This window comes from Somniosus microcephalus, chromosome 2 (genome assembly GCF_052327205.1).
Source record: "Somniosus microcephalus isolate GS21.2 chromosome 2, FLI_Smic_1.0, whole genome shotgun sequence".
In the NCBI taxonomy this organism is placed as follows: domain Eukaryota; kingdom Metazoa; phylum Chordata; class Chondrichthyes; order Squaliformes; family Somniosidae; genus Somniosus; species Somniosus microcephalus.
In genome coordinates this window covers 204,993,266-205,019,243 of record NC_140988.1, presented here as the reverse complement: position 1 = coordinate 205,019,243, position 25,978 = coordinate 204,993,266, and the positions used below count along the sequence as shown (strand labels likewise).

Genomic DNA, 25,978 nt, shown 5'->3' with positions numbered 1-25,978 from the left:
CGTGTAGCCTTGTTCAGCTCCTACTGTGTTCTAATTCTGTTAGATTTCAGGAGATGGTTTTATTCCTGTTCCTGGCTGGGGTGGAGATCGCCTTTACAGAAGGTAAGTACTGTAGAAAATATAGGGACAGAGTGATCTCCTGGAAGAATTTCGATCGCCTAGATGGGTCGGAGAGGAATTTCCCAGATTTTTTTCTCCCAAATTGGCCATTGGGTCTTTATCTGGTTTTTCGCCTCTCCCGGGAGATCACATGGGTTCGGGTGGATGCAGAGTGATAGAAGATTTGAGGTTAGGATCAGATCAGCCATGATCTTATTGAATGGTGGAGCAGGCTCGAGGGGCCGATTGGCCTACTCCTGCTCCTATTTCTTATGTTCTTATGTTCTTATAGTGGAGAAAATATCCAGCATCTGACTCTGTTTATTAGTAAAGCAACTGAGATGCTGTGCTGCTGATTCCTAATTAGAATACACAATCTCTGCTTTAATAAGAAAAATGTACTCATGCTTTATTTCTTATTTGATCAAAATATTTTTCTAATTTTATTTAATAGAGACATAGTTTGAATGCGGAAGTTCATTAAGTAGTATATAATGAAATGTAAAATAATTCCTAAAGTCCCTCTGATTATGACAACCAATTAATTTAATCTGTATTATATTTTTTGTGATTGGTTCCCAAGTGTATTTCCGTATAATCAAACTGAAATAATCACCTGAATTTTAATTGGGAGGCGGGTTGGGAGCGGGCTGGGGGGTGGCTCGGAAGCGGACGAGAAACCTAGGTGAACGGGTTTCCCGCAGGCCTGGCCGAATTTAACGGCAGAGCCTAATTTGGATTGGAGACCTCTGTTTCCCACTCGCAGCCAGATTGAGGGTAGGCCTGTGGCACTGGGCTGCAGAGAGGAGGGAGGGAGGGAGGGATCGCGTGGGGGCTGGGTGATTATTGGAGGGCCGGAGAAGTGGGGGGTGATGGTGATCATTGGAGGGCCAGAGGTGCAAGGGGGGAAGTGGGGGGCAGGGGAGAGATCATTGGGGGGGCCATGTCCGGAACACATCGGGGGGGCGGGCAGGTCTGGAATACATTGGGGGAAGGGGGGCGGGTCCGGAACACATCAGAGGACCGGGAGCAGCACGGGTGGCCAGGAGGCTCTGTGGGGGTATCAGAGATTGCGGGGGGCAGGTGATTGGAGGCCTTGTGGGGTGGGGGGGTCTCCGATAGCGGGTGGTGGGTTAGGCAGTGATGCAGAATCCAGGAGGTAACTGTAAAGGCCTTACTTTAGCTGGTGGGTTTTGCAAGGCCAGCAAAACCCGACCAGCTACATTTAAATTTAAAATGGCGGTTAAATCTGAGGCACGCCAGCCTTATTATAATATTTAAATGGGCGACCCACCTCTTGGGAGAGCGGGTTGGCTGCCCGCCCCCGACCCGCCTCCGTTAAAACCGGAAGTAGGCAGGTTGGGGTCAGGTTCAGACATTTTACCCATCCAACCCCAGCCCACCTGTTTTTTTGGGTTAAAATTCCCCCCAATGTTTTTGGAAGTCAGTTCTAATCTGCACCCATTGTTTGCTGCCCCATTTCGTACATATCATCAAATACCTCCACTGGAGCATGGGTACAGAAGACAACATAATGGAACGTAACCAAAAGCTTTGCTCACATAATTGTTGCACAAATAAGAGGAATAATTTTTGTGATGAGTACATTTTGATATTTGGTAGTAGGTAGCCTTTGGGAGAGTGGTTTGGGTCTCATCTGCTCTAGGTGGTAATATCAAAGTTACAGCAGCTCAGAATGTGATTGTGATGTATTTTCAAACTGGTCAAGTTGATCAAATGCAGCATTCTGATATATCTGATCTAGCGGAACAGGTCAGCCAGTGTGGGACGAGTGTGGAAAGTAACTGAAGCTTCACTTTTTTTTAATCACAGCAAAGAATATCAAAGATTCTGGGAAAGCAGGGACTCTAAAATGGAGAGAAGAGCCATCTAAACTGTTATCTGGAAATAAATTTCAGGAGCGTTACTTTGTCCTGCGGGATGAAAAGTTACTCCTTTACAAGGATGTGAAGGTAAGTATATACATTTTGCATTGATTGTTTAAAAGTTATTGTGTTTGGATTAGATGAATCTGAATCTTGGTATGAAGGTTGGAAAGATGGCGTGTAATGTATTAAATCAGTGTAGGATTGGAATGTGTAGAAATGATCTCGCAATGAAAACCTCATCATAATTTTGTGAGGGAACAAATAGCTGAAGTGGACTGAGTTGATTGCTTTGAACTGCTTTTCTGATATATCCATCAACTTGACCAGGTAATTATGTGTAGACAGGGATGTTTACCTTATGACATTGTTGATCCAAAATATCATTAGTTAGTAAATGGTATCATAACTGAGATTAAGGATTGAGATAAACTATTAATGTAGTCTTTGTATTAGAGAAACAAATGGCTGCACATTTTTAATAAAATAAAATATTATGTTCGGTTTCAAATTCATTTTCCAAACCTTCTCGTAGGTCCCTGACATTCGTTTTCTCAATGCGCTTTCTCTCCATCCTCCCCTGCCCCCACCCAGCCCACATTAATAATCAAGATGGTCCGCATAATGTTTTTCTTTTTATCCTGTTTTCACTCCATTAAATGATGTAGCTTCATTTAGCTGTATTTTGAAAATGTTTACAAAGTGCAGTTTCAAATAAATTTGATGCATTCTTCTTGGTCACTCAGCAAAATTTGCATTAGTAGCTTTGTTTCGTACAATAAATGTCCTCATAAAAGCAGAATTATTCTTGGTTTTACTTCATCCTCATTAACAGAGAAGGTTTTTTGGTACATTATTTAAAGCATTGCATAAAACCATCCTGACATTACACATAATGAATATAAGCAAATCATTCCAAGTATGCCCTGCCATTTACTCCAAAAGGGAGACTTTGTGTACATTCATAATATTTTATTGCCTGCATTCACAAATCGCTGAACAAAGCACAGTAGATATGATCATGCTATCGTCCAAAGGTAGTCTAAGAGCATACATGGTTACTCTCAAAGGGGGTAATTTTAACCTCCAAAAATGGGTGGTTTGATTTGGTTTGGGTGGGAGGTTAAAAAGCTAAAAATCTGAAACAGGAACCTAACCCGCCCACTTCCGGTTTTAACGGAGGTGGGACAAGGAGGCGGGATGGTCATTTAAATATTTTAATGAGGCTGCCTGCCTTCATTTTAACAGTGATTCTATTTTTAACCACATTTGACCGGGTTTCCCGGGTCTCGGGAAACCCGGCAGGTGTAAGGAAGCAAAACGGGCTGAATCCTAAGTTAAGTACCTTTACAGCACTGCTTGTGGGCCAGGAGGAGCATTTTCTCCAGGCCCACCAGGCTTACCAGCAAACCCACCTCCCCCCACCCCCGCGATCTATCTGCTGCCCCCCACTCTGCACTCGGTCTCCCCGACCAACATTTGCTGCTCTCGCCTCCTCCCTACTCCCCCCCACCCCCCCACCATGATCAGACACCCAACCCACGCCCCCACCACCATCTACCCCCCACCCCTGTGACTGGACCCACCCCCCCCTGACCCCACCATGATCTCTCAACCCCATCCTTCCCCACTAGACCTACCTGCTCTGAGCTCGGCTGCGGCCATGTGCTGCAGCCTTTCCCGCCCGACAGGTAGGCTAGCCTGTCGATCAGGCTGGCTGTGGGTGGGAAACCTACAGAGAAAATTGAAAAGACATGCTGCAGTTAAAAATTGCAGGACGTTCGGGAAACCCGTACTTCCGGTTTCCACTCCTCCCACCCCTGTACGCGCCCTGAAGTTAAGATTGGGGCCAATATTTCAGTGCATCGAGTGTTGCAAACTATTTTTGGGGAGGGGATGAGATTATTATACGTATGTGCGAAAATAGTTTATGAGTAATACCGTAGTTAAAATATGAGTAGCCCAACACGTTGACTGGGTGAACTGAAGGCATTAAGCTATCAAAGGTAATTTGGTACTTCAGCAATGGGAAATATTCTGACTCTGTGAGAAAGAAGCCTCTACCAAGCAATAGGGGGGTGGCGGGGGGGGCGCAGACAATGTGGCAGAGTGTGTTTCACTGCAGTCAAAAGCACCAGTCATCAATCAAGGATGCCGACACTTAGAATCATTTGCCAGAATTTAAAGTTATTATCTGTGGGTTCCATGCATTTATTTATAACACAGGAACATTTAGAAATTGGGGTCCAGTTGGCAGGTGGTTGACCAAGTAAGCACGCGCACTTATTTGGCATTGGGGAGGCCGGGCAGGCAGGTTTGGGAGAATCTATCTGGTGCATGACTTTTCAATGCATTTGAAATGGAAGGTTTTGACTGAGCAATTTTAATATATAATAGTTGTGTTTGATTGACGACTCTTTATGAGCCTCAGACATATTTGTCCTGGTGATTGTTTTGAAAAATATTTCTCAGCCTGCCTTGTTCAAATTGATTAGTCAGGCTGAAGCCATGAGAGAGGACAGCAGGTTCTTGCTCCACTGACCCACTGCCACTCCCCTGGGGTGGCGCCTCAGCATTCCTAACAATCTGTTGGAGGACAGATTGCTGTCCTGCTGTGACACCCTGCAAGCCCCTTTTGACACTCATAAAGTCAGCGACGATGGCAGCAATCTGAGCTTGCGTGGATGAGATTGCCTGAGAGCAGTCTGAGCTTGCGTGGCAGCAAGCTGAGCCTGCAGGAGAGCAGTCTGCGTTTCCACTGCAGCACTGAGATGTTGGGTTGCTTCTGCCTGTGCTGCAATAGAAGCTGCGACATCACCCATCACACACAGCGTCATGGCTGGGTCCACAAGGTCTCTCCTGGAGTTGTCCATCATTTCCATCCTGGAAATCATGGGCTCCAAGCTCTGCACAAAGCCCCGTCCAGTGTTGAAGCCGGACTCCTCCATGCTACTTGAGATTGATGAGAGGCTCTCTGGCAGGCTTGCCAATGCACCTAGCATTTCCATGTGCATGCCCATCGCCCTTCTTCTGAAAGCCACCCCATCGAGGTCATCATCTGAGTTGTATGCAGCAGAACTCGTGCATGAACTCGCCCTCTGGGGAGCTGGCCCCGGAGCGACCCTTTCCCCAGGCCTTGCTGCAGCCCATTCGTGCTCAGTGCCTCACCGTGTGCAGATCCCACCTCTATACTACCCTCTACATTCTCTGAGCCGGTGTCTGTGAGTGTCAGATGCAGGGACGGTGTGTCGTCTTCATCTCCATTCTCCTCCATGAATTTGGCAGTTCTTGAATATCCGAAAGCAGAAAGACAGAAGGGTCGGGTTGTGGTAAGGGGATGGGGGAATGCAAGAAAGCATAACACCGTCATCAACTTTTAAGTGAGAAAAGATTGTGGGATGAGAGTGAAGTGGGTTGTGAGAAGAAGGATTAGGTATGACCATACCATCATTATCAGCAAGGGCTTCAACTTCTCCCGTGACCACAGTCTCCATCACTGCCCTTCCAATAATGTCAAGTGCGGATTCCTCCAGGTCGCTGAGGTTCTGTATAGCGGCTTGGCTGCCTCCCATCTGCTGCTGCTCCCTCCTGTTCTGTGCCACCTATGCCTGCAAGAGAAATAGAAGTGTGTCAGTGAGTGTAATGTAATGTGTTTGGGTGATGTGCCTGCCACAGTTGAATAGCTGTCAATGTGTGCAAGGCGTGAGATGTAGGTGTGAGTGTTGCATTAGTGGTAAGATTGTGAGGGCGAAGTGAAACTATGATTGTGAAGTGTGAGTGGTGATAGGTAGAGATTCTTGGTAGGTGAGTGCTGGGGGTGTGGTGCATTGAGCAGTGTGTGAGGCTCGTGGTGCAGATGGTGGGATATGGCATTGCTGAAGCTTACACTCATCTTGACGTGAGGTCATTAAACTTTTTTCGGCACTGGATCCACGTCTTTGGGACCACACTGGTGGCTGTGACAGAGTTAGCTATCTCCTCCCATAGCCTCCTGCAGTTGGCCTTGGATGGCTTCCTGCCATCATGCAGAAGCAGGACAGCCCGTCTTTGTTGAACGGCCACAAGAAAGGGCTCCAGTGCAGCATCCGAGAACCTTCGTGCTCGCTCCCTAGGTTGCTGAGCCATCTCTTCAGCCTGACTGATAATGAGGTGGTGCTGTAACAATGCACCTCCCCTTTAAGTAGTGCAGAGAGCCCAGGCCAAATAATACTGACCATTAGACTGCACCTGATATTGCTCCCCTCCCCCTGTTGAGCGCTAAGCCAATCAGCAACCCGTTTAGTGCTGAGATCAACGCTCCACAATCATTATAATGAGCAGGCAGCGCGAATTTTGAACGGGCACAGGCAAATAGCACTGGCCCATGACACCGCCCGTTTTCGGGCCTAATCCAATTTCTAGGCCAATATTCAAGTACATTTTGTATGGTCTCGTTTACATTGCAGTTTAGAGCAGCTGATGCAACTGGGTTTTTTTTTATCGTCCAAGGAGAAATACTTAAAGCTGTAACTATTATTGATTTACAGCATGTTCATTACTTCAGTTTACTTCCCCATTTACTGGTTAATGAATCTTCTTGGCAGATTATAACCTAACACACAGTCTAGTGAAATATTTGCTTAACCGCCTACCGAAGCTGAGGAAGATTATGTGCGTGTACATGGGATACGGCACATGAGTAATTTGAGACATGTCATGTGGTAGGTGCAGCATGCTTGGGAGCGACAGGCGACATTGGACCGATGGTTCTCAAAGCTTTCCGCCGCTGCAGGTTTCCTCACCTCATGCCTGGGTCTGTTGCAGACAAGTTGATGGAGATTGATTGCTATGATTAGTCAACAGCTCCATTATCATATCATGCATGTTGTTCTATGTAATTCTATATGACTACCAGGATGGTAAAAGACAAACTAGATGGACCGAGGTCTTTTTCTTCCAACAATTCCTATATTCCTATGTGATATAATCAGTAGCTGAAATACAGCAATGAGGGATTTCTGTTTGATCCAGGCGCTCAGCTGCAAATTACCTAGATATTGGTAGGTAAAGGCAGACTGCAAGGCAAGAGAGAGTGGGGACTCATCTACAGGAGTGGTCTAAGATGTTTAAGACAACTCCCAATCTCCTGCTCCACTCCCTTGTACTGCTGCATAGCTGCGGCAGGACTTGGAACAGTCAGCGTGCACCTTAAAATCGTCTAGCATTCTATGAAGTCAACCCCATGAGGTGGTGTGGTTTACCAGAGAGCACAAAGTCTGATTTTAATGAAAAGTTGACTGTGTAAGATGCTGCCACTGCTATCCATTAACACAAAGGGCAGCCTTGAACCCAGAATGGTGGGTCCAGAGAGAAGAGAGTGGTAGAATGTGCTGGAGAGTCCAGAACAGACAAGAGCAGTTATTTGTGGACATTAGCAGGTGAGTGCAGTCCTCCAGGCTGAGCTACAGTACCATCTACCACAGTAACCCAAGTATAAGGTGACGCCACAGCCGCAACTTTAAACTCCCCCAGTGACCTAAATTTCTCATCACACTGATACCCCATTTATTACACCAACATTTCTAGGTCCACCGAAGGTGAATGAAGAGGAAGTAAAGTTTTGTAGGACAGTTGTAGGACACAGATGTAACAGTTTTTTTTAAGCTTTCATTTTAAATAGCTTTATAAATAAATGTTGACATCAAGCCTGCATTTAATTAAGCAAACAAAACATGTAGAGTATTTTCTAAGCAGGTGTTGCAAAAATGTTCCCAGTCATATTTCCTCCGGTTGTTGCTTTTAATTATTCAGGGTTAAAGATTGGAATTAGAGCACAGCACAGCACTGCATATAAATAAGCACAGCTCACCTCGTAATTAAGAATAAGGTTAAAATAAACTGTTAAGTGAGCATTGGCTCCCATTTTCACTGATTGTGAATGGCAAGGCAACCTCATCATATTACAAACAACTGCTTTATCCCTCTGAGTACTTCTAAATTATAAATTAAGCCTTCCCCAAATATCAGCTGTACATCAGGATTACCAAAACATTTGGAGACTTAAGTTGGAAGTTTTAAACTTCTTCAGACTAGAGAATATAAAGTAGAGTTGCAAGACAGTTACTTCATGGGGAGAGTTAAGCAAAATTACCAAATCACAGGAAAAGAATGGAAATGTTTACCTCAAAAGATGAAACACAAAACAGTAGATGGTAAAACCGTGGTTTAACTGCATTTGTTGAATCACATATAAATGAGAATTATCATCAACCTAAGGACTGAGAAGGATTCAGCTAGGTACGCTTTTCCTTTAGAGATTCATGACGTTGAGTTGGTATTTTAATTAGATGATCTTTTTGCCCATCCTGTTGTATAAAAGTCTTGTTTTGAGCTGCATCCTTTGTTCTTTTTCTCCTTTCATCAGCAAACTCGATTGCTGTGTACACATGTGGAAAAACATACAATTGCTGTGTACACATTTTTGCCCTTTAATTTGATTAATTTCTTTACTCTTGAGTCTCTGTAGGTTTGCAGTAAATAGTTCTAGGAATAGTTCTGCTGTAGCCTGCTTTGGAAGCTCTTCACTTCAACTATATCTACTATGAAGGTTTTTTTTCATTTAATAATCAACAGCATTTTAGTTCACTAGTACTTGTCCTGGCTCAACATCATCCCTCTGAAGTTGAGAAGCTGATTTTGTTTATGTTCAACTCATACCATGCTCTAGTTTATAGCACAGTCTTACTGCAGATTTTTTTTAATAGATCTCAGAAGTATATTAACCTCACAAGATAATTCCGGGTGAGGATGGCCATTTGGCCCATCTTACTTCATCCATCCATAGAGATCCTACTGTTGCCCCATTTCTACAACTTGCATTTATTCAGCACCTTTAACATAATGAAAAAGCAGGACCTCAAAGGTAGTAATCTCCGGATTACTCCCGGTGCCATGTGCTAGTGAGTACAGGAATAGGAAGATAGAACAGATGAATGCATGGCTGGAGAGATGGTGCAGGAGGGAGAGCTTTAGATTCCTGAGGCATTGGGACCATTTCTGGGGAAGGTGGGACCTGTACAAGCCGGACAGGTTACACCTCAACAGAGCCGGGACCAATATCCTCGCGGGGAGGTTTGCTAGTGCTGTTGGGGAGGGTTTAAACTAGCTTGGCAATGGGATGGGCACCAGCATATAGGAGTAGAAAAGAGGAATAAGGTGCATGAAAGAGTGAGTGTGTTGGATAGTACTAGAGAAGAAATTAGTACCAGAGGTAGTACCATATTAAGATAGGAGCAGACTAAGAAAGACTACGAAAATTTTTAAAATGGGTTTAGAATGCATGTACGTAAATGCACAAAGTGTGGTGAATAAGGTTGGTGAGCTACAAGCACAATTAGTCATGTGGCAATATGATATTGTGGCAATAACGGAAACGTGGATTAAAAACGGTGAGGACTGTGCACTTAATATTCAAGGGTACAAGATGTTCAGTAAAGATAGGGAAGGAAAAAAGGGAGGTGGGGTGGCAGTGCTGATTAAGGAAGACATTGTAGTGTTGGAAAGGGAGGATGTTCTTGAGGGGACAAGGACATTTGGTTAGAGTTGAGGAGAAAAAAGGGTATGATCATGCTATTGGGGGTATTCTATAGGCCTCCAAGTAGTGAGAGGGAGGTAGCGGAGCAAATCTGCAGGGAAATCGCAAAGATATGCAAGGGCTATAGAGTGGTGATATTGGGGGACTTTAATTACCCAAATATCGATTGGGATAATGCTAGGATAAAGGGAAAGGATGGGGAGGAATTTCTGAAATATGTTCAGGAGAATTTCCTTGACCAGTATGTTCTTGGCCCAACTAGGAAGGAGGCAGTGCTGGATCTGGTGCTGGTGAATGAGGTGGGCCAGGTCGACCAAATGTCTGTGGGAGAACACTTGGGTATGAGTGATCATCGTATCATAAGATTTAGATTAGCAATGGAGAGGAGCAAGGAACAATCTAGAGTGGAACTTCTAAACTGGAATAGGGCTAACTTCAATGGGATGTGAAAGCATCTAGCCAGGGTAAAATGGAACCAAAGACTGACAGGAAAAACTGTAATGGAACAATGGGTGATCTTTAAGGAGGAGATGTTCCAAGTACAGGCTAGGTACATTCCAACAGGAGGGAAGGGTAAGGGAACCAAAGCAAGGGCTCCTTGGATGATGAGGGAGATAGAGAAGATGATGAATCAAAAAAAGAGGGTGCATGATGCATGTCAGTGACTTCTTCAAGGGAGAACCAAACCAAATACAATAAGTTGAGAGGGAAAGTGAAGATGAAAATAAGATTGGCAAAGAGAGAATATGAGTGTAGAATGGTGGTTAACATAAAAGGGAACCCAAAAATCTTCTACCGGCATGTAAACAGTAAGCGGGTAGTAAGAAGCAGGGTTGGGCCTATTAGCGACAAAGAAGGTATGCTTAGAGACGCAAGGCAAGGCTAGAATACACAATGAGTACTTTGTATCGATGTTTATTAAGGAGGTGCATGCTGACAAAATATCGGTAGCAGTGGAAAAGGTAGAAGCAATGGAAGGGGTGAAAATTGACAGACAGGATGTACTAGAAAGGCTGGGTATGCTTAGAGTGGATAAGTCGCCTGGTCCAGATGGCTTGCATCCCAGATTGCTAAGTGGATGGGGGGAGGAGATAGCGAAGGGCTTGCCATAATTTTCCAATCATCCCGAGATGTAGGGAAGGTGGCTGAGGATGGAAAGTGGCAAATGTGACACCATTGTTCAAGAAAGGGTGGAAGGACAATCCTAGTAACTATAGGCTGGTCAGTTTAACATCAGTGGTGGGTAAAGTTTTAGAAACAATAATCAAGGAAAAAATTAACGGGCACTTGGAGAGGTTTAAACTAATTAAGGAGAGCCAACACGGATTTGTAAAAGGCAGATCGTGTTTGACTAATCTAATTTACTTTTTGATGAAGTACCAGAGGATCGATGAAGGGAATGCAATGGATGTTGTCTACATGGATTTTAGGAAGGTGTTTGACAAAGTACCACATAGAAGGCTCATTAACAAAACTGAGGCTCATGGAATAGGTGGGTCAGTGGTAGCTTGGATAAGGAATTGGCTTAAGGACAGAAAACAGCGAGTTGTGGTAAATAGCTGTTTTTTAGACTGGAGGATGGTAGACAGTGGTGTTCCCCAATGGTCATTGCTGGGGCCACTGCTTTTTTTGATATATATCAATGACCTGGATATTGGAATACAAAGTAGAATTTCTAAATTTGCCAATGATATCAAACTTGGGGATGTGGGAAACAGTGAGGATGATACCAATCGACAGCAATGGGACATAGAAAGGTTAGCAGAATGGGCAGACAAGTGGCAGATGGAATTTAATGCAGAGAAGTGTGAGGCAATGCATTTTGGCAGAAGGAACAGGGAGAGGCAATATACACTTAATAGCACAGTTTTAAAGAGTGTGCAGGGACAGAGGGACCTGGGAGTTAATGTGCATAGGTCCCTGAAGGTGGCAGGACATATTGAGAGAGTGGTTAGCAAAGCGTATGGGATATTAGGTTTCATAAATAGAGGTATTGAGTACAAAAGTAGAGAAGTTATGCTGAATCTTTATAAAGCACTGGTTAGGCCACAACTGAAGTATTGCGTCCAGTTCTGCTTGCCACACTTTAGGAAGGATGTGAAGGCCCTTGAGAGGGTGCAGAGTAGGTTTACCAGAATGGTTCCGGGGATGGCGGATCTTAGCTACAAGGGCAGGTTGGAGATGCTGGATTTATTTTCATTAGGGCAAAGGAGGTTGAGGGGTGGTCTGATAGAGGTGCACAAGATTATGACGGGATTGGATAGGCTAGACGGGGAAAGGCTGTTCCCACTAATTGATTGTACAAGGACTAGGGGACACAGATTTATGGTTTTGGGCAAGAGATTCAGGGGGGATGTGAGGGAAAACTTTTTTACGCAGCGAGTGTTGAGGACCTGGAACTTGCTGCCGACAGAAGTGGTGGAAGCAGATACGCTCAATGTTTTCAAGGGGCGACTGGATAGACACTTGAGGGAACTAAACTTGCAGGGCTATAGGGATAGAGCGGGGGAATGGGACTGACTGGATTGCTCTACAGAGAGCCGGCATGGACTTGATGGACCGAATGGCCTCCTTCTATGCCGTTATGACTATATGGCCTAAAAATTCAGTTCATTTGTGCCTCCCGTTAGCGCTGTAACTAGTGCCTTGGCGCGGCGCTGCCAACGCCTCCCATGAAATTCAGCGTGAGGTTAGTGTTGTATTCATGTGTTAATGGAGACACGGAATGCAGGAGTTGGTTTAACAGGTTTTTACTGAACAAAGTCTGGAGGTGAGCTAAAAGATACAAGACACTATACAGGCTTATATAGCCCGAGTGGCCACTACCGGCATTACAGTACACAGGGGCTCTTAAAGGCACATACACCACAATTCCTCCCCTTTTAGACAACCAGTACATAACATTTTAAGTAATCATTAATTAACATGTTTACAAGAACAATAATCTACACATTTGCTGCAGTTAATCAATTATAATTCAGTCTCTCTGGAGGCTTCCTGACTCGGTCCGGATAACGCCTCGGTGGTGTAGTAGGTTCTTTTGGCAAGGTCGATTCGGCTTGAATGCCAGTGTCGGGTTCATGTGGTTCCAGTATCACCGGATCGGAGGTAGATACTATGGGTATCTCTGCTTCATCATTAGGCGTATAGAGTTGTGGTGTAGGTTGTCCCTTTTCGGATGACTCTATGATCTGGTCAGCATGGCGCCTTATTATGCTTTCTCCAATGTCCACGGTATGCATCAGCGGTCCTAGTCATGTGCAAATAGTTCCAGGCTGCCATTTCTCGGTACGGTAGTCCCGGGCCAAAACATGTTGACCTATCTGGAAGGTTCTAGTTGGCCTTTCATTCATGCCTTGAAATTGCTGGTTCTCTACGTCCCTTCTGATGTTTGGCTTGATCAAATCCAGCCGGCATCCTAGTCTTCTATTGAAAAACATCATGGCAGGAGTTTGGTTTGTAACCACATGTGTTGCATTCCTGTATGCAAACAAGAAGTTATCTACCTTATGCTGTAGATTTATGTCTTCATTAACCATGGCCTTTATGGCCTTCTTGAAGGTCTGGACAAACCTTTCAGCCAATCCATTGGTGGCGGGATGGTATGGGGCGGACGTGTAGTGCTTAACCCCATTGTTTTTTTAAGAACTTCCTGAATTCTTCGGACACAAATTGCGGTCCATTATCAGAACAGATCTGTTCAGGCAGCCCATTCCTGGCAAATATGGTTCTTAATACTGTGATGGTTTTTTCCGTGGTGGTGGAGGACATCTTTATTACCTCCGGCCACTTGGAGTGTGCATCAACCACGATTAAGAACATTGAGTCCATAAATGGACCAGCAAAGTCGATGTGTACCCTTTGCCATGGAGATGAGGGCCACTTCCATGGATGTAGAGGGGCCTGTGGTGGGGCGTTTTGGACCTTCTGGCATCTTAGACAGCCCTTGGTCATTTCTTCGATGTCTCCATCGATACCTGGCCCCCACGCAAATGCTCTGGCTAGGTTCTTCATTTTCACTCCACCCGGATGCCCCTCGTGAAGCTCCTTCAGCACTTTATCCTGGAGTTTGAGTGGAATCACCACTCTGGATCCACACATCAAGGTTCCTCGGCACACTGACAGCTGTTCTCTTCTTTGCGAGAATGCTGGCAACAGTGGTTCGCGATGTGCTGGCCATCCCTTCACCGTTAAATCGTAGACTCGTGAGAGAGTCGGGTCATTTCTCGTTCCCTTTTCAATGGTAGAATTTGTTACTGATAGACATTCCACTATGGTTGAGTGGAACATCTCCACTGGGTCCACTGTAAGTGCCTCTTCTACCGTTGGCAACGGTAGACGCGATAAACCTCAGCATTTCCATGCTGTTTTGATCCTTTGTATTCTATGTCATATTGGTGTGCCCCTAGGAAAAGGGACCACCTCTGTAGCCTTTGCGCTGTCATAATGGGAACGCCCTTTTTAGGGTTGAATATGGAGACGAGGGGTTGATGGTCAGTCAACAAGGAAAATTTTTGTCCGTGTAGGTAATGGTTGAATTTCTTCACTCCCCACACCAGGCTGAGTGCTTCCCTGTCGATCTGGGCATAGTTACGCTCAGCTGAGTTCAATGAGCGTGACGCAAAAGCTATCGGCCGCTCCGAGCCATCAGGGAAACTATGCGATAATACCGCTCCTACGCCGTAAAGGGATGCATCGCACGCCAGTCTGATTGGCAGTGATGGGTTGTAATGAGCCAAAACTTCCTTGGACGTGATCAAGCCTTTACATTTATGGAAGGCACTTTTACAGCCTTTGCTCCATTTCCAATTTACTCCCGTTTGTAGCAGTTTGTTAAGAGGGTGCAGAACAGTTGACAAGTTCGGTAAAAATTTATGATAGTAATTTATCAATCCCAGGAACGACCTTAATTGTGAGACATTTTCAGGTGCAGGGGCTTTTATGACCGCTTCAATTTTTTCAGGTGACTTATGCAACCCTTCTTCGTTGATTATGTGGCCACAATATGATATTTGTTTCTGGAAAAATTCACACTTGGGGCGATTTGCTCGTAGGCCCTGTTCTCTCAGCCTAGTGAGCACCTGCTCCAAATTGGCAAGGTGCTCGTTGTCGTTTTCTCCTGTTACAAGGATGTCGTCTAGGTAGCATTGAGTCCTTGGAATCCCTTGCAGGACTTGCTCCATAGCTCTTTGCCAGATAGCTGGAGCTGATGCTACTCCGAAAACCAGTCGATTGTACTGGTACAATCCTTTTGAAACTTTTGACTTTTGTAACTTCAAGACTTTTTGTAACTTCAAGACTCAAAGTTAACTGAATAAAACAAGGCTTTGGGAGTGTTGGGCAGGGGCAGCTCCCGTAGGGGGCGCAATTGGTCGGGGTCTGGTCTGACTTCCCCATTCTCCACCACGCTGCCTAGTATGCAGAGGCGCGTGGTGTTGAAAACGCACTTGTCCTCGTTGTAGGTGAGGTTGAGTTTTTGTGCGGTTTTCAGAAACCTCGCGAGGTTTGAGTCGTGGTCCTGTTGGCTGTGGCAGCAGATGGTGACGTTGTCGAGATAGGGGAAGGTTGCCTGCAAGTGGTGGTCATCGACCATGCAGTCCATCTCCCTCTGAAAGACCGAGACCCCTTTCGTCACCCCAAAGGGGACTCTGAGGAACTGGTAGAGGCGTCCGTTTGCCTCGAAGGCGGTGTACGAACGGTCCTCTGGTCTGATAGGGAGCTGGTGATACGCTGACTTGAGGTCGATGGTGGAGAACACCCGGTATTGGGCGATTTGGTTCTGCCCTGAGTCGGGACTATAGTTAGAGAGAGTCATTGTACCAGATCAGGGTGAATGAAGCTCTCCGTGCTCCCGCTGTCAATTAAACATTTAACCTTGCACCCGTTTACCTCGATGTCCACCATCGATTTGGATAGTGGGTGCGGTCTGGACTGGTCCACTGTGATCGATGCCACTGTAGGGCCCTGATCGGGACAAGATGGTGGGCCACACGAGGCCGGGAAGATGGCGTCCACGATATCTGCTCGCGAGATGTCGGACCCCACGAGGTCGGACAAGATGGCGTCCAAGATGGCCGCTCCCACGGCGCGCACACGGCGGTGGCGGTTTTGCCTGCAGGGTTCCCTCTGCACACCTTCCCAAAGTGCCCCTTCTTACCGCACTTACAGCAGGTGGTGCCTTTCGCCGGGCACAGGTTCCTGGTGCGCTTCGGCTGCCCGCAGAAGTAGCATTTGGGGCCCCGATGCGTCGCGGCGGTCGTAGGGCTTCTGGGGGGAGAGCAGGGCCCCGACGGTGTTGGGCTACCGGGCGGGGAAGCAGAGGCGGCGTGGGCCGCGCGGCCTGACGAGTAGGAGTCAGAGTTCTTCTGAGCCACATCCAGCGATCACGCTGTGTCCACAGCCTGTGTCAGATCTAGGCCCGTTTTCTCTAGCAGTCTCTGCCAGATGTAATTAGAGCTAAGGCCTGCGATAAAGGCATCCCGAATAAGCTCGTCTGTGTATACCGTGGCTTTCACGTCTTTGCATTTGCAGTCTTTGCCAAGCACTTTTAGGGTGACTAGAAAGTCCTCTAGCGACTCTCCGGGTCGCTGTGTGCAGGTAGCAAGCAGGTGCCTGGCGTACACCTCATTGGTAGGCCGCTGATAGTGGGCCTTTAGAATGTTGCAGGCATCCAGGTAGGTGGCGGCGTCTTGGATGAGTGGAAAAACCCGGTGGCTTACCCGATTCTGCAGGATCCCGAGTTTCACATCTCCGGTGGCTTTAGAGGCTGTGACGGCTTCGGAGTTGGCCATAAAAAATTCCAAGCACTGGAACCAGTGTCCAAACCGTGCCGATGCATCCGAAGCATGCGGGTCCAAATCCAAGCGTTCCGGTTTCAAAAGTTTCAAAAGTTACAAAAAAGTGTGTGTTTATCGTGAGATACTTTTTAGAGGCCTCCTCAACCTCCATCTGTAGATATGCCTGTGCCAAGTCAATTTTGGTGAAACGTTTCCCTCCTGATAGTGAGGCGAAAATATCTTCTATCCTCGGAAGAGGATACTGTACCATGTGAAGGACCGGGTTTACAGTCACCTTGAAGTCCCCACAGATGCTAATTTTTCTCTGTTCTTCAGCTTTATCATTATTCAACGTTTTCTTCATGACCGGGACGATGGGTGTTGCCCACTCGCTCCAATCTATCTTGGATAACATGCCTGCCTTTTCCAAATTCTCCAGCTCTGCCTCGACTGCTGGACGAATTGCGTATGGCACTGGCCTTGCCTTAATAAACTTGGGAATTGCCGCATCTTCTACTTTTATTGAGGCGGTGATGCCTTTCAAGGTTCTTAGTTCCTGTTGAAACACTTCTTTGGCGTTGGCCAAGATGTCTTTTAATCGTTCAGGTATGACGTCATCATCATTTTTTTTCTTACTGGTCACCGTCAGTGCCTGAATGGAGTGCCAGTCTAAACGTATCTGCCTGGTCCATTCACGTCCCAACAGCGGTGGACCACCATCTTGCAGAACGTATAAATACACCTTCTGTATTTCCTTGCCGTTGTATACAACAGGCACCCTTATTTTCCCTCTGGGGTATACTTTCTGCCCTGTATATATTTTCAAGATAATGGATGTGTCTTTCAAAGGTATATGCGGAAATAGCCGCTCGTAATCCCGTCGACTTATGACGGTCAGAGCTGATCCTGTATCTAGCTCCATTTTAACTGGGGAACCCCGCTATCGTGAGGGTAACCCAAATGGTCTGGTAATCTTCTTTGGCAATTACATTATGTAATTTGAGACAGCTTAGTCTCTTGTTTCCGGAGTCGCTATCGCTCTTCTGGTCTTCGGAGCTACTGTCCGTCATCATTTGTACCTTTCTGTACTTTTCCTTATTGATTTTTTTTCTGTCAGTGGATTTTTTGTTTCCAGATCGGCATACACGTGCAATGTGTCCCATCTTTCCGCATTGCCTGCATGCTTTGTCCTTGAACCAGCAGTTCCTCTGGTCATGGGTGGATCTGCCGCAGCGATAACATCTCTCGAAACCCTGTGTCATTTCATGGGTGCCGAAGTCCTGTGGCTTTTGCTGTATCTCTGCAGCTCCTCTTGCGCCTGCTTCGTATGATACAGCCGCACTGAAAGCCTTGTCCAGTGTTAAATCTTTATCAGAAAGTAGCCTTTTCTGTGTTCCTTCACTTAGGAGACCGCAGACAAATTTGTCTCGAAGACAATCTGCCAGCCCTGCCCCGAATTGGCAGTGCTTTGACAGCTTTCTTAATTCGGTGAGGTAATCAGCGTTTCTTTCATTCTTGTGCTGATTCCTCCTGAAGAATTTGAATCGTTCCGCTATCAGCAGCGGTGTTGGGTTTAAGTGCTCCTGTAGGGTATCAACAATCTCTTTAAAATTCTTGTCCATCGGTTTGGCTGGAGTGATTAAGTTTCGTAACAGCCCGTATGTCCTTGCGCCCATTAGATTTAGAAGTACCGATGCCTTTTTATCATCCTCTATTTCATTCGCTGTGCAATATACCTCCACTCTTTCCACATATGTGGTCCAATCCTCTACATCACTATCGAAAGCAGTAATATTGCCAGTCTTAGGCATCCTGAAAAAAAATGGTGCCTCCCGCGCTTTCCTTTCTTCCCTGCCGAGAAAAAATGGCGCTTCCCGCGCTTTCCCGCCGCTGCCGCTGCTGACAACGCTGTTCTCCGCGGTTTTTATTTATACAGATATTTTTAATAGTTGGAGACTCGTTCCCGCCGGACTCTCTGGGACTTTTCCCTCCCTCTGCTTGGTCCGAACGCCGACCTGCTTTGCAGCGCTGGCCGTCTCCCGAGTGCTCCACCCTCCGTCTCTGTTTGCCTCCGCCTTTGCTGCTCGGCCCCGCTGCAGAGCCAGCCGATAGAGCCCCAGACCGCCGCCCAGGAAGGATTATTGCAGTACCTGCCACCAGCCTGGCTAGCTGGTGAAACCAGAGTTTTTTCTTTTTTTTTCTTCTTCGACCTTCGTCTGAGGAATCGATCTCCTTGAGGTGCTGCCGAGTTGCAGATAAGTCCGTTTCCAATTCGTCACCACTGTTGTATCCATGTGGTAATGGAGACACGGAATGCAGGAGTTGGTTTAACAGGTTTTTACTGAACAAAGTCTGGAGGTGAACTAAAAGATACAAGACACTATACAGGCTTATATAGCCCGAGTGGACACTACCGGCATTACAGTACACAGGGGCTCTTAAAGGCACATACACCACAGTTAGCGGCAGCGGTAACCGTTAGCGCCCTGCGGCGTTGCACTGCCGGCGATGACGCCATTGCCGTGCGCAGCGCCCCGGCCATGATCTTCGGTAGCGCCCCCGGACTTACCGCTGGACGCTATGTCCAACGGGGTCAGGGGTCTACCTGCGACCGGGGCGGCACAAATTAAAGGGGAGGTGCTGGGCGGCCATTGTTGTTGCTGGCCGCCTGCTGGCACCTGCCCCCTCTGCCGTCCCCGGCCTCCTCTGCAGCCCCCCCACGGAGTGCCGGCTGCGTTTCATGAGCCCAGCACTTCTCTTGAGTGCCGGGCTGTTTTGCCAGCACTCCGATCCCTGGTGGGCCCTGGGTCACGCTGTGCTAGGCCCCTTCCCTTTAATAAGGGGAGGAAGGCCTGCAGTACTGCGGCGCAACGAGCCGCAGAGCATGGCGCTGCAGCACGTAGCACCATGATATTCATTCGCAGCACCCCAAGAGGGAGGCGGGGCGCTTCCAGTAGCCCTCTTGGGGTGCTACCGGTGAATTTCAGGTGCAGGGGCGCTACTTTTAATGCCCTGGCGATGTTAGTGCCCCAAAGGGGGCGCGACCCAATTTCTCCCCATATGAGACTATGAAACGTCCCAAGTCACTTCACAGGAGTGTCATAAGAACGTCAGAATTAGGAGTAGGAGTAGGCCATATGGCCCCTCCTGCCTGCTCCGCCATTCAATAAGATCATGGCTGATCTTTGACCTCAACTCCACTTTCCCGTCCAATCTCCATAGCCCTTGATTCCCCTAGAGTCCAAAAATCTATCTATCTCAGCCTTGAATATACTCAAAGACGCAGCATTCACAGCCCTCTGGGGCAGAGAATTCCAAAGATTCACAACCCTCTGAGTGAAGAAATTCCTCCTCATCTCGGTCTTAAATGGCTGACCCCTTATTCTGAGACTATGCCCCCTAGTTCCAGACTCTCCAGCCAGGGGAAACAACCTCTTGGCATCTACCTTGTCAATCCCCCTCAGAATATTATATGTTTCAATGAGATCACCTCTCATTCTTCTAAACTTCAGAGAGTATAGGACCAATCTACTCAATCTGTCCTCATATCAAATAAAATCACCGAGCCACACAAAGAGATATTAGGGCAGGTGACCAAAAGTTTGTTGAAAGAGGTAGGTCTTAGGGAGCGCATCCAACTGTTTCTTGCAACATTCCAGGCCTATCACCTTCACTACTTGTAATGACATTCTAATCCGTTTGTTAATCGCTGTGTGTAAAAAAATTAAAAAAAAATCCTTGACAGCAGTCCTAAATTTAGCTAATCTTATGATTTAAGTTAAAATAATAATCTGGATTTATGTTTTCCATTCTTCTAACTATCTGGTGTACCTCTAAGATCGCTTCTCAGACAATTCCTATCTTTCTTTCCTCATAGCTCAATCCTTTGACACTAGGGACCAGCCTCATGGTTCTTCTCTGCACTGCCCCGAAAGTTTGTCTGTCACCCTTCTGTCTTGGTGGCGAATTCTTGAGAGGCGGTCTGGTCAAAGCACTGTACAGATTGATCCTGACTTCCTCAGATTTTAGACATCCAGTCTGCCATTTCTCTTTTAAATGTCACATTCCTTTAAATTTCATCTGAATGCCACGAGGATTTTTGTTGTGATGATATGGTCACTTTGATGCAATTGGGTTTCAGTATATTGCTGGGACAAAGCAGATGCAAAGAAAAAACACTGCAGCATCACGGCACGTATAGCTTGTCAAAGCAAGGAAATACTGATTTAAAAGCAGATAATGAAGTAATGTTTTGTTTGTGCTGAAATATGTGAATGTTGGGAAAATATCTTACTACTGGTTTTAAAAATCCATCTTATTACAATTGCAAAGTATTTATAGCACAGAAACTGGCCATTCGGCCCAACAGGTCATGCCAGTGTTTATGCTCCATACGAGCCTCCTCCCACCCCACTTCATCTAACCCCTTTTGACGAGGGATAAACTTAAATTTGTCCTTGGGCTGTTGTTATAATAACAGTAAGCACTTTTCAGCAGCGCAGCAGTGGCTCAGTTTGCAAGAAAGGACACTTTTATAAATTTCAGGGAATATGTGTGTGACTGAGTAATCTAAGCAATATACAGGAAACTTTGTGATATCCGGCACCGACGGGACCGGCGTGTTGCCAATCTGTCAAAACTGCCGGACATACAAAGTTAATGTTGAAGCATACGGAGGTTTTCATCTCCGTAACTGACAACAAACACTGTTGTTTAGCAACAGCTTCTAAAGAGTCGGCTGTAGCTGCAAGCATCTCTAGCTGAAGCTGTTGCTATAGCTACAGAACTTGAAGTGGCTGACTGGGGGAAAAAAAAAACGAGATCTAAAAAAACTTACAGAAAACAGCTCCTGATTTTTGCCATTAGATCGAGTATTCCGGACATACAACCTCCGGATAAACCAAAGTTTCCTGTATGTGGAAGGTGTAGTGTATGTACCTTTAAGGGGAGAACTACTTTTTACAGCTCCTGTATACTGTAGTACCGGCAGTGACCACACCTGTATATAAACCCTGAGTACGGATCTGTACTGTTAGTTTTAGAGTAACCCTCATCCAGTAAACACCGTTGATTGTTCCTCTGCAGTCTCTGTCTATTTATTGAAGGACACCATACATCAAGATTCATGGATTTAACATTGGCGACGAGTCGATTCAAACCTACCTGCAACTCTGCAGAAGAAGGCCAATTCCAAGGGCACGGCGTCGACCAGCGAGATGGGCTGGCAGCGGGTACGGCGCAGACCCTTCCCGGACGGCGGCGGCTGGAGCCGACCGACGGCACAGGGGAAGACCGAGCAGCGTCGACGGTGTAAGAGAGAGGGTAGAGCGCACGGGGCGCAGCCGGGGTTCAGGACCGAGTGGCGTCAACAAGAGAGACGCGCAGGAAAACGCGCAGAGCGCGGCCGGTGTTCAAGGGCTGAGCAGCATCCGCGGGGGAAGAGAGGAAAGCACAGAAGACGCCCTTTGAGCTGCAGCGGAGAAGAAGGGAGAGCGCGGGAGACGCGATTTTGAGCCGCAGCGGAGAAGAAGGGAGAGCGCGGGAGATGCCATTTTGAGCCGGTCTAACCACACCAAAAGAAAAACAACAAAAAAATGCCGAAGAGTGGCAGTATCACAGCGTTCGACAATGAAGTCGAAGATTGGACGACATATGTCGAACGCATTGAAGTATACTACAAGGCAAATGAAGTGCCAGATGACAAGAAAGCACTGGTATTGTTGAATTCAATGGGTGCAAAAACGTATGGCTTACTGCGAAACCTAGTAACCCCAGAGAAACCAGCGGAAAAGAATTTTGAAAACATAGTGTCAATCCTACGGGACCTCTTTTAAACCCCACACCGCTGCTGATAGCAGAAAGATTTAAGTTTCACAAAAGGAACCAGCATAAAGATGAAAGTAATGCTGAGTATTTAACGGAACTGCGCAAGCTATTGAAACACTGCCAGTTTGGAACGGGACCAGCAGATACTTTAAGGGACAAGTTCGTGTGTGGGCTTCAAAGTGAAGGAACCCAGAACCAGCTTCTATCAGAAAAGGATCTTAAGCTGGACAAGGCTTTCAGCATGGCAGTATCACATGAAGCAGCAGCACGGGGCATGGCTGAGATACAACGGAGACCGCAAGAATATGGCACAAATGAAATGGCATACGGAGCAGTGAAGTGCTGTCGCTGCGGCAGAACAACACACGAGCATAAGGATTGCTGGTTCAAGGACCAAGTGTGCAGACAGTGTGGAAAAGTAGGACACATAGCAAGAGTCTGCAGGTTGGAAAAGAAAACCAGCAGCAAGAAATCTCCACAGGAGAAGTACAAGAAGGTACATAAGGTGACGGAGAGTAGTTCAGACGAACAGAAAAGGGATACAGACTCCGGAAGCAAGGAGCTGGGTTGTCTGAAACTACATAATGTGATCAAAACGGAGGATCACCAAACTATCTGGGTCACGCTCAAGATAGCCGGAGTCCAAGTGAAAATGGAATTGGACACAGGATCAGCCCTAACAGTCATAAACCGAAGGGACTACAAGCGTCCATTCTCACATATACCCTTGAGAGATACAGAGATCGTCTTGAAGACGTACACGGGGCAAAAAATCTACCCCAAAGGAAAAATAAGGGTGAACGTTATATATAACGGCAAGGAAACACCAAAAATGGACCTATATGTATTGCCAGAGGGAGGACCACCACTACTAGGACGTGAAGATACAGCTAGATTGGCATTCCATACAAGCACTGACTGTAGATGCCAAAAAGGATGACGACGTCACACCTGGACGACTGTCAAAAATGCTAACTGACACACAAGAAGTGTTCCAGGAGGAACTCGGAACACTAAAAGGCATAACAGCGACGATCAAAATAGAGGAAACTGCAAGCCCAAAGTTTTTTAAGGCCAGACCGGTGCCTTATGCGATCCGCCCAGCTGTCGAAGCAGAGCTGGAAGGTTTGGAACGTTCAGGAGTACTGTCCAAAGTGGACTGGAGTGAGTGGGCTACACCCATCGTTCCTGTAATGAAGAGGTCATTGAGTAATACGCCTGGGGAACCAAAGAAGGTTCGCATCTGTGGGGACTTTAAGGTGACAGTGAACCCAATCCTTCACACGGTACAATATCCGATTCCACGGATTGAAGATATTTTCGCCTCGCTATCTGGAGGGAAATGCTTCACTAAGATTGATCTGGCCCAGGCGTACCTGCAAATGGAGGTAGAAGAAGCCTCGAAACAGTACCTCACGATCAACACTCATAAAGGTCTCTACCAATACAACAGGCTGGTGTTCGGGGTAGCATCTGCTCCGGCTATTTGGCAAAGGGCAATGGATCAAGTCCTGCAAGGGATTCCAGGGACCCAGTGTTATTTGGATGACATCCTGGTCACGGGCGAAAATGACAGTGATCACCTCGCCAATCTGGAGCAGGTGCTCACTAGATTGAAGGAATACGGGCTCCGAGCTAATCGCCACAAATGCGAGTTTTTCCAGAAGCAGATCTCGTATTGTGGCCACGTTATTGATGAAGAGGTGTTACATAATTCCCCTGAAAAGATTGAGGCAGCAGTCAAGGCTCCAGCACCGGAAAATGTGTCACAACTGAGGTCGTTCCTCGGGCTGGTGAACTACTACCATAAGTTCTTGCCAAATTTGTCTACCGTACTACACCCACTGAACACCCTACTGCAAACGGGGGTACCATGGAAGTGGAATGACGAATGTAAACGAGCTTTCCAGAAGAGCAAAGAATTGATCACATCAAAAGAGGTGTTGGCTCATTTCAACACAGCATTACCAATTAGGTTGGCGTGTGATGCATCACCCTATGGCATTGGAGCGGTGCTGTCGCACAAATTCTCGGACGGCTCAGAGAGGCCAATAGCCTTTGCGTCACGATCACTAACCTCAGCCGAGCGTAACTACGCCCAGGTTGACAGGGAGGCCCTCAGCCTAGTGTGGGGAGTGAAAAAGTTCAACCACTATCTGCACGGGCAGAAGTTCACCTTGCTGACTGACCACCAACCACTTGTCTCCATCTTTAATCCAAAGAAGGGCGTTCCGGTGATGACTGCGCAACGGCTACAAAGATGGTCCCTTTTTCTAGGGGCGAACCAATATGAAATCGAGTACAAGGGCACGAAACAGCATGGAAACGCTGATGGGCTATCACGCCTGCCACTGCCTACTGCGGAGGAAGCACCAGCAGTGGACCCTGTCGAAATATTTCATTCGACTATAATTGAACGCTTGCCTGTAACTAACGCTGATATAGAGAAGGAGTCCCGAAATGACCCGACACTGTCTCCAGTATATGACTTGACGGTGAAGGGATGGCCAACACATGACGACTCACTGTTGCCAGCATTCTCATCCAGAAGAGAACAGCTGTCAGTATGCCAGGGGACCTTGATGTGTGGATCCCGAGTGGTAATTCCACCCACGTTAAGGGAGAGAGTGCTCAATGAGCTTCACGAAGGCCATCTGGGAGGGGTGAAAATGAAAAGCCTTGCTAGGGCTTATGTGTGGTGGCTGGGGATCGATCAGCAAATCAAGGACCTGACAAAGAGCTGCTCAGGATGCCAGAAGGTCCAAAATGCACCACCACATGCCCCTCTACACCCATGGGAGTGGCCCTCATCTCCATGGCAACGGGTGCATATTGATTTTGCTGGTCCATTCATGGACTCAATGTTTTTAATAGCCATGGATGCGCACTCAAAATGGCCTGAGGTGATCAAGATGTCCTCCACCACCACGGAGAAAACTATTGCAGTCCTACGGACCATATTTGCCAGGAACGGCTTGCCAGAGCAGATTTGCTCTGATAACGGACCACAGTTTGTGTCTGAGGAGTTTCGAAGATTTATGAAGAGGAATGGGGTAAAGCATTTCACATCCGCCCCGTATCATCCAGCCACAAATGGATTGGCTGAGAGGTTCGTAGAAACCTTTAAGAAAGCAGTAAGGGCCATGTGCGATGACGACATTCCACTGCAGCACAAGGTGGACAATTTCCTGTTAGCCTACAGAAATGCGACACATGCAGTCACCAACCAGACCCCAGCCATGATGTTCTTTAACCGAAGGTTGAGATCTCGTATGGATTTGTTCAGACCAAATGTACGAAGAGATGTTGAGAATAAGCAATTCCAGCATATCCATGAGAAGCCGACAAGGAGCTTCAATGTAGGGCAATCAGTCTTGGCCCGCGACTACCGAACAGAGAAATGGCAACCAGGAATGATATGCACACGGCAGAGGCCACTAATGTACACAGTGGATGTTGGGGAGAACACTGTGAGACGCCATGTCGACCAGATCCCAGAGTCACAGGAACGAGTCAACCCCATGTCTCGCGTACCTGGTGATGAACCCGACATACAGGTAGCATCTACCCCAGAAACAGTAGCATCGGAAGCTGATGAGCCAACCGACGACAGGGGGCCGGAATCGCCTCCGTACCAAGAGCAAGACACTCAGGAAAGGCACTATCCAGAAAGGATCAGGAAGCCGCCCCAAAGACTGAATTTATAAATGGACTATTTTCAGTTAATGTTGCATGTTAAAAGTGTTAATTGTTAAATGAATGTTATGGTGCTGTTAATTTAAAAGGGGAGGAATTGTAGTGTATGTACCTTTTAAGGG

At 46.8% G+C, this 25,978-nt stretch overlaps 1 protein-coding gene across 6 annotated transcripts in view; it reads left to right on the top strand.

The window, feature by feature from the left end:
- The window catches only part of arap2 (ArfGAP with RhoGAP domain, ankyrin repeat and PH domain 2), a 710,987-nt gene that overhangs the window by 639,728 nt on the left and 45,281 nt on the right, over positions 1–25,978 (top strand). For all 6 annotated transcript variants that reach the window (XM_085968379.1, XM_085968416.1, XM_085968406.1 and 3 more), the window contains one exon: positions 1,933–2,072. In XM_085968379.1, the coding sequence (XP_085824505.1) occupies positions 1,933–2,072 (140 nt within the window). The remainder of the gene's footprint in view (positions 1–1,932; positions 2,073–25,978) is intronic.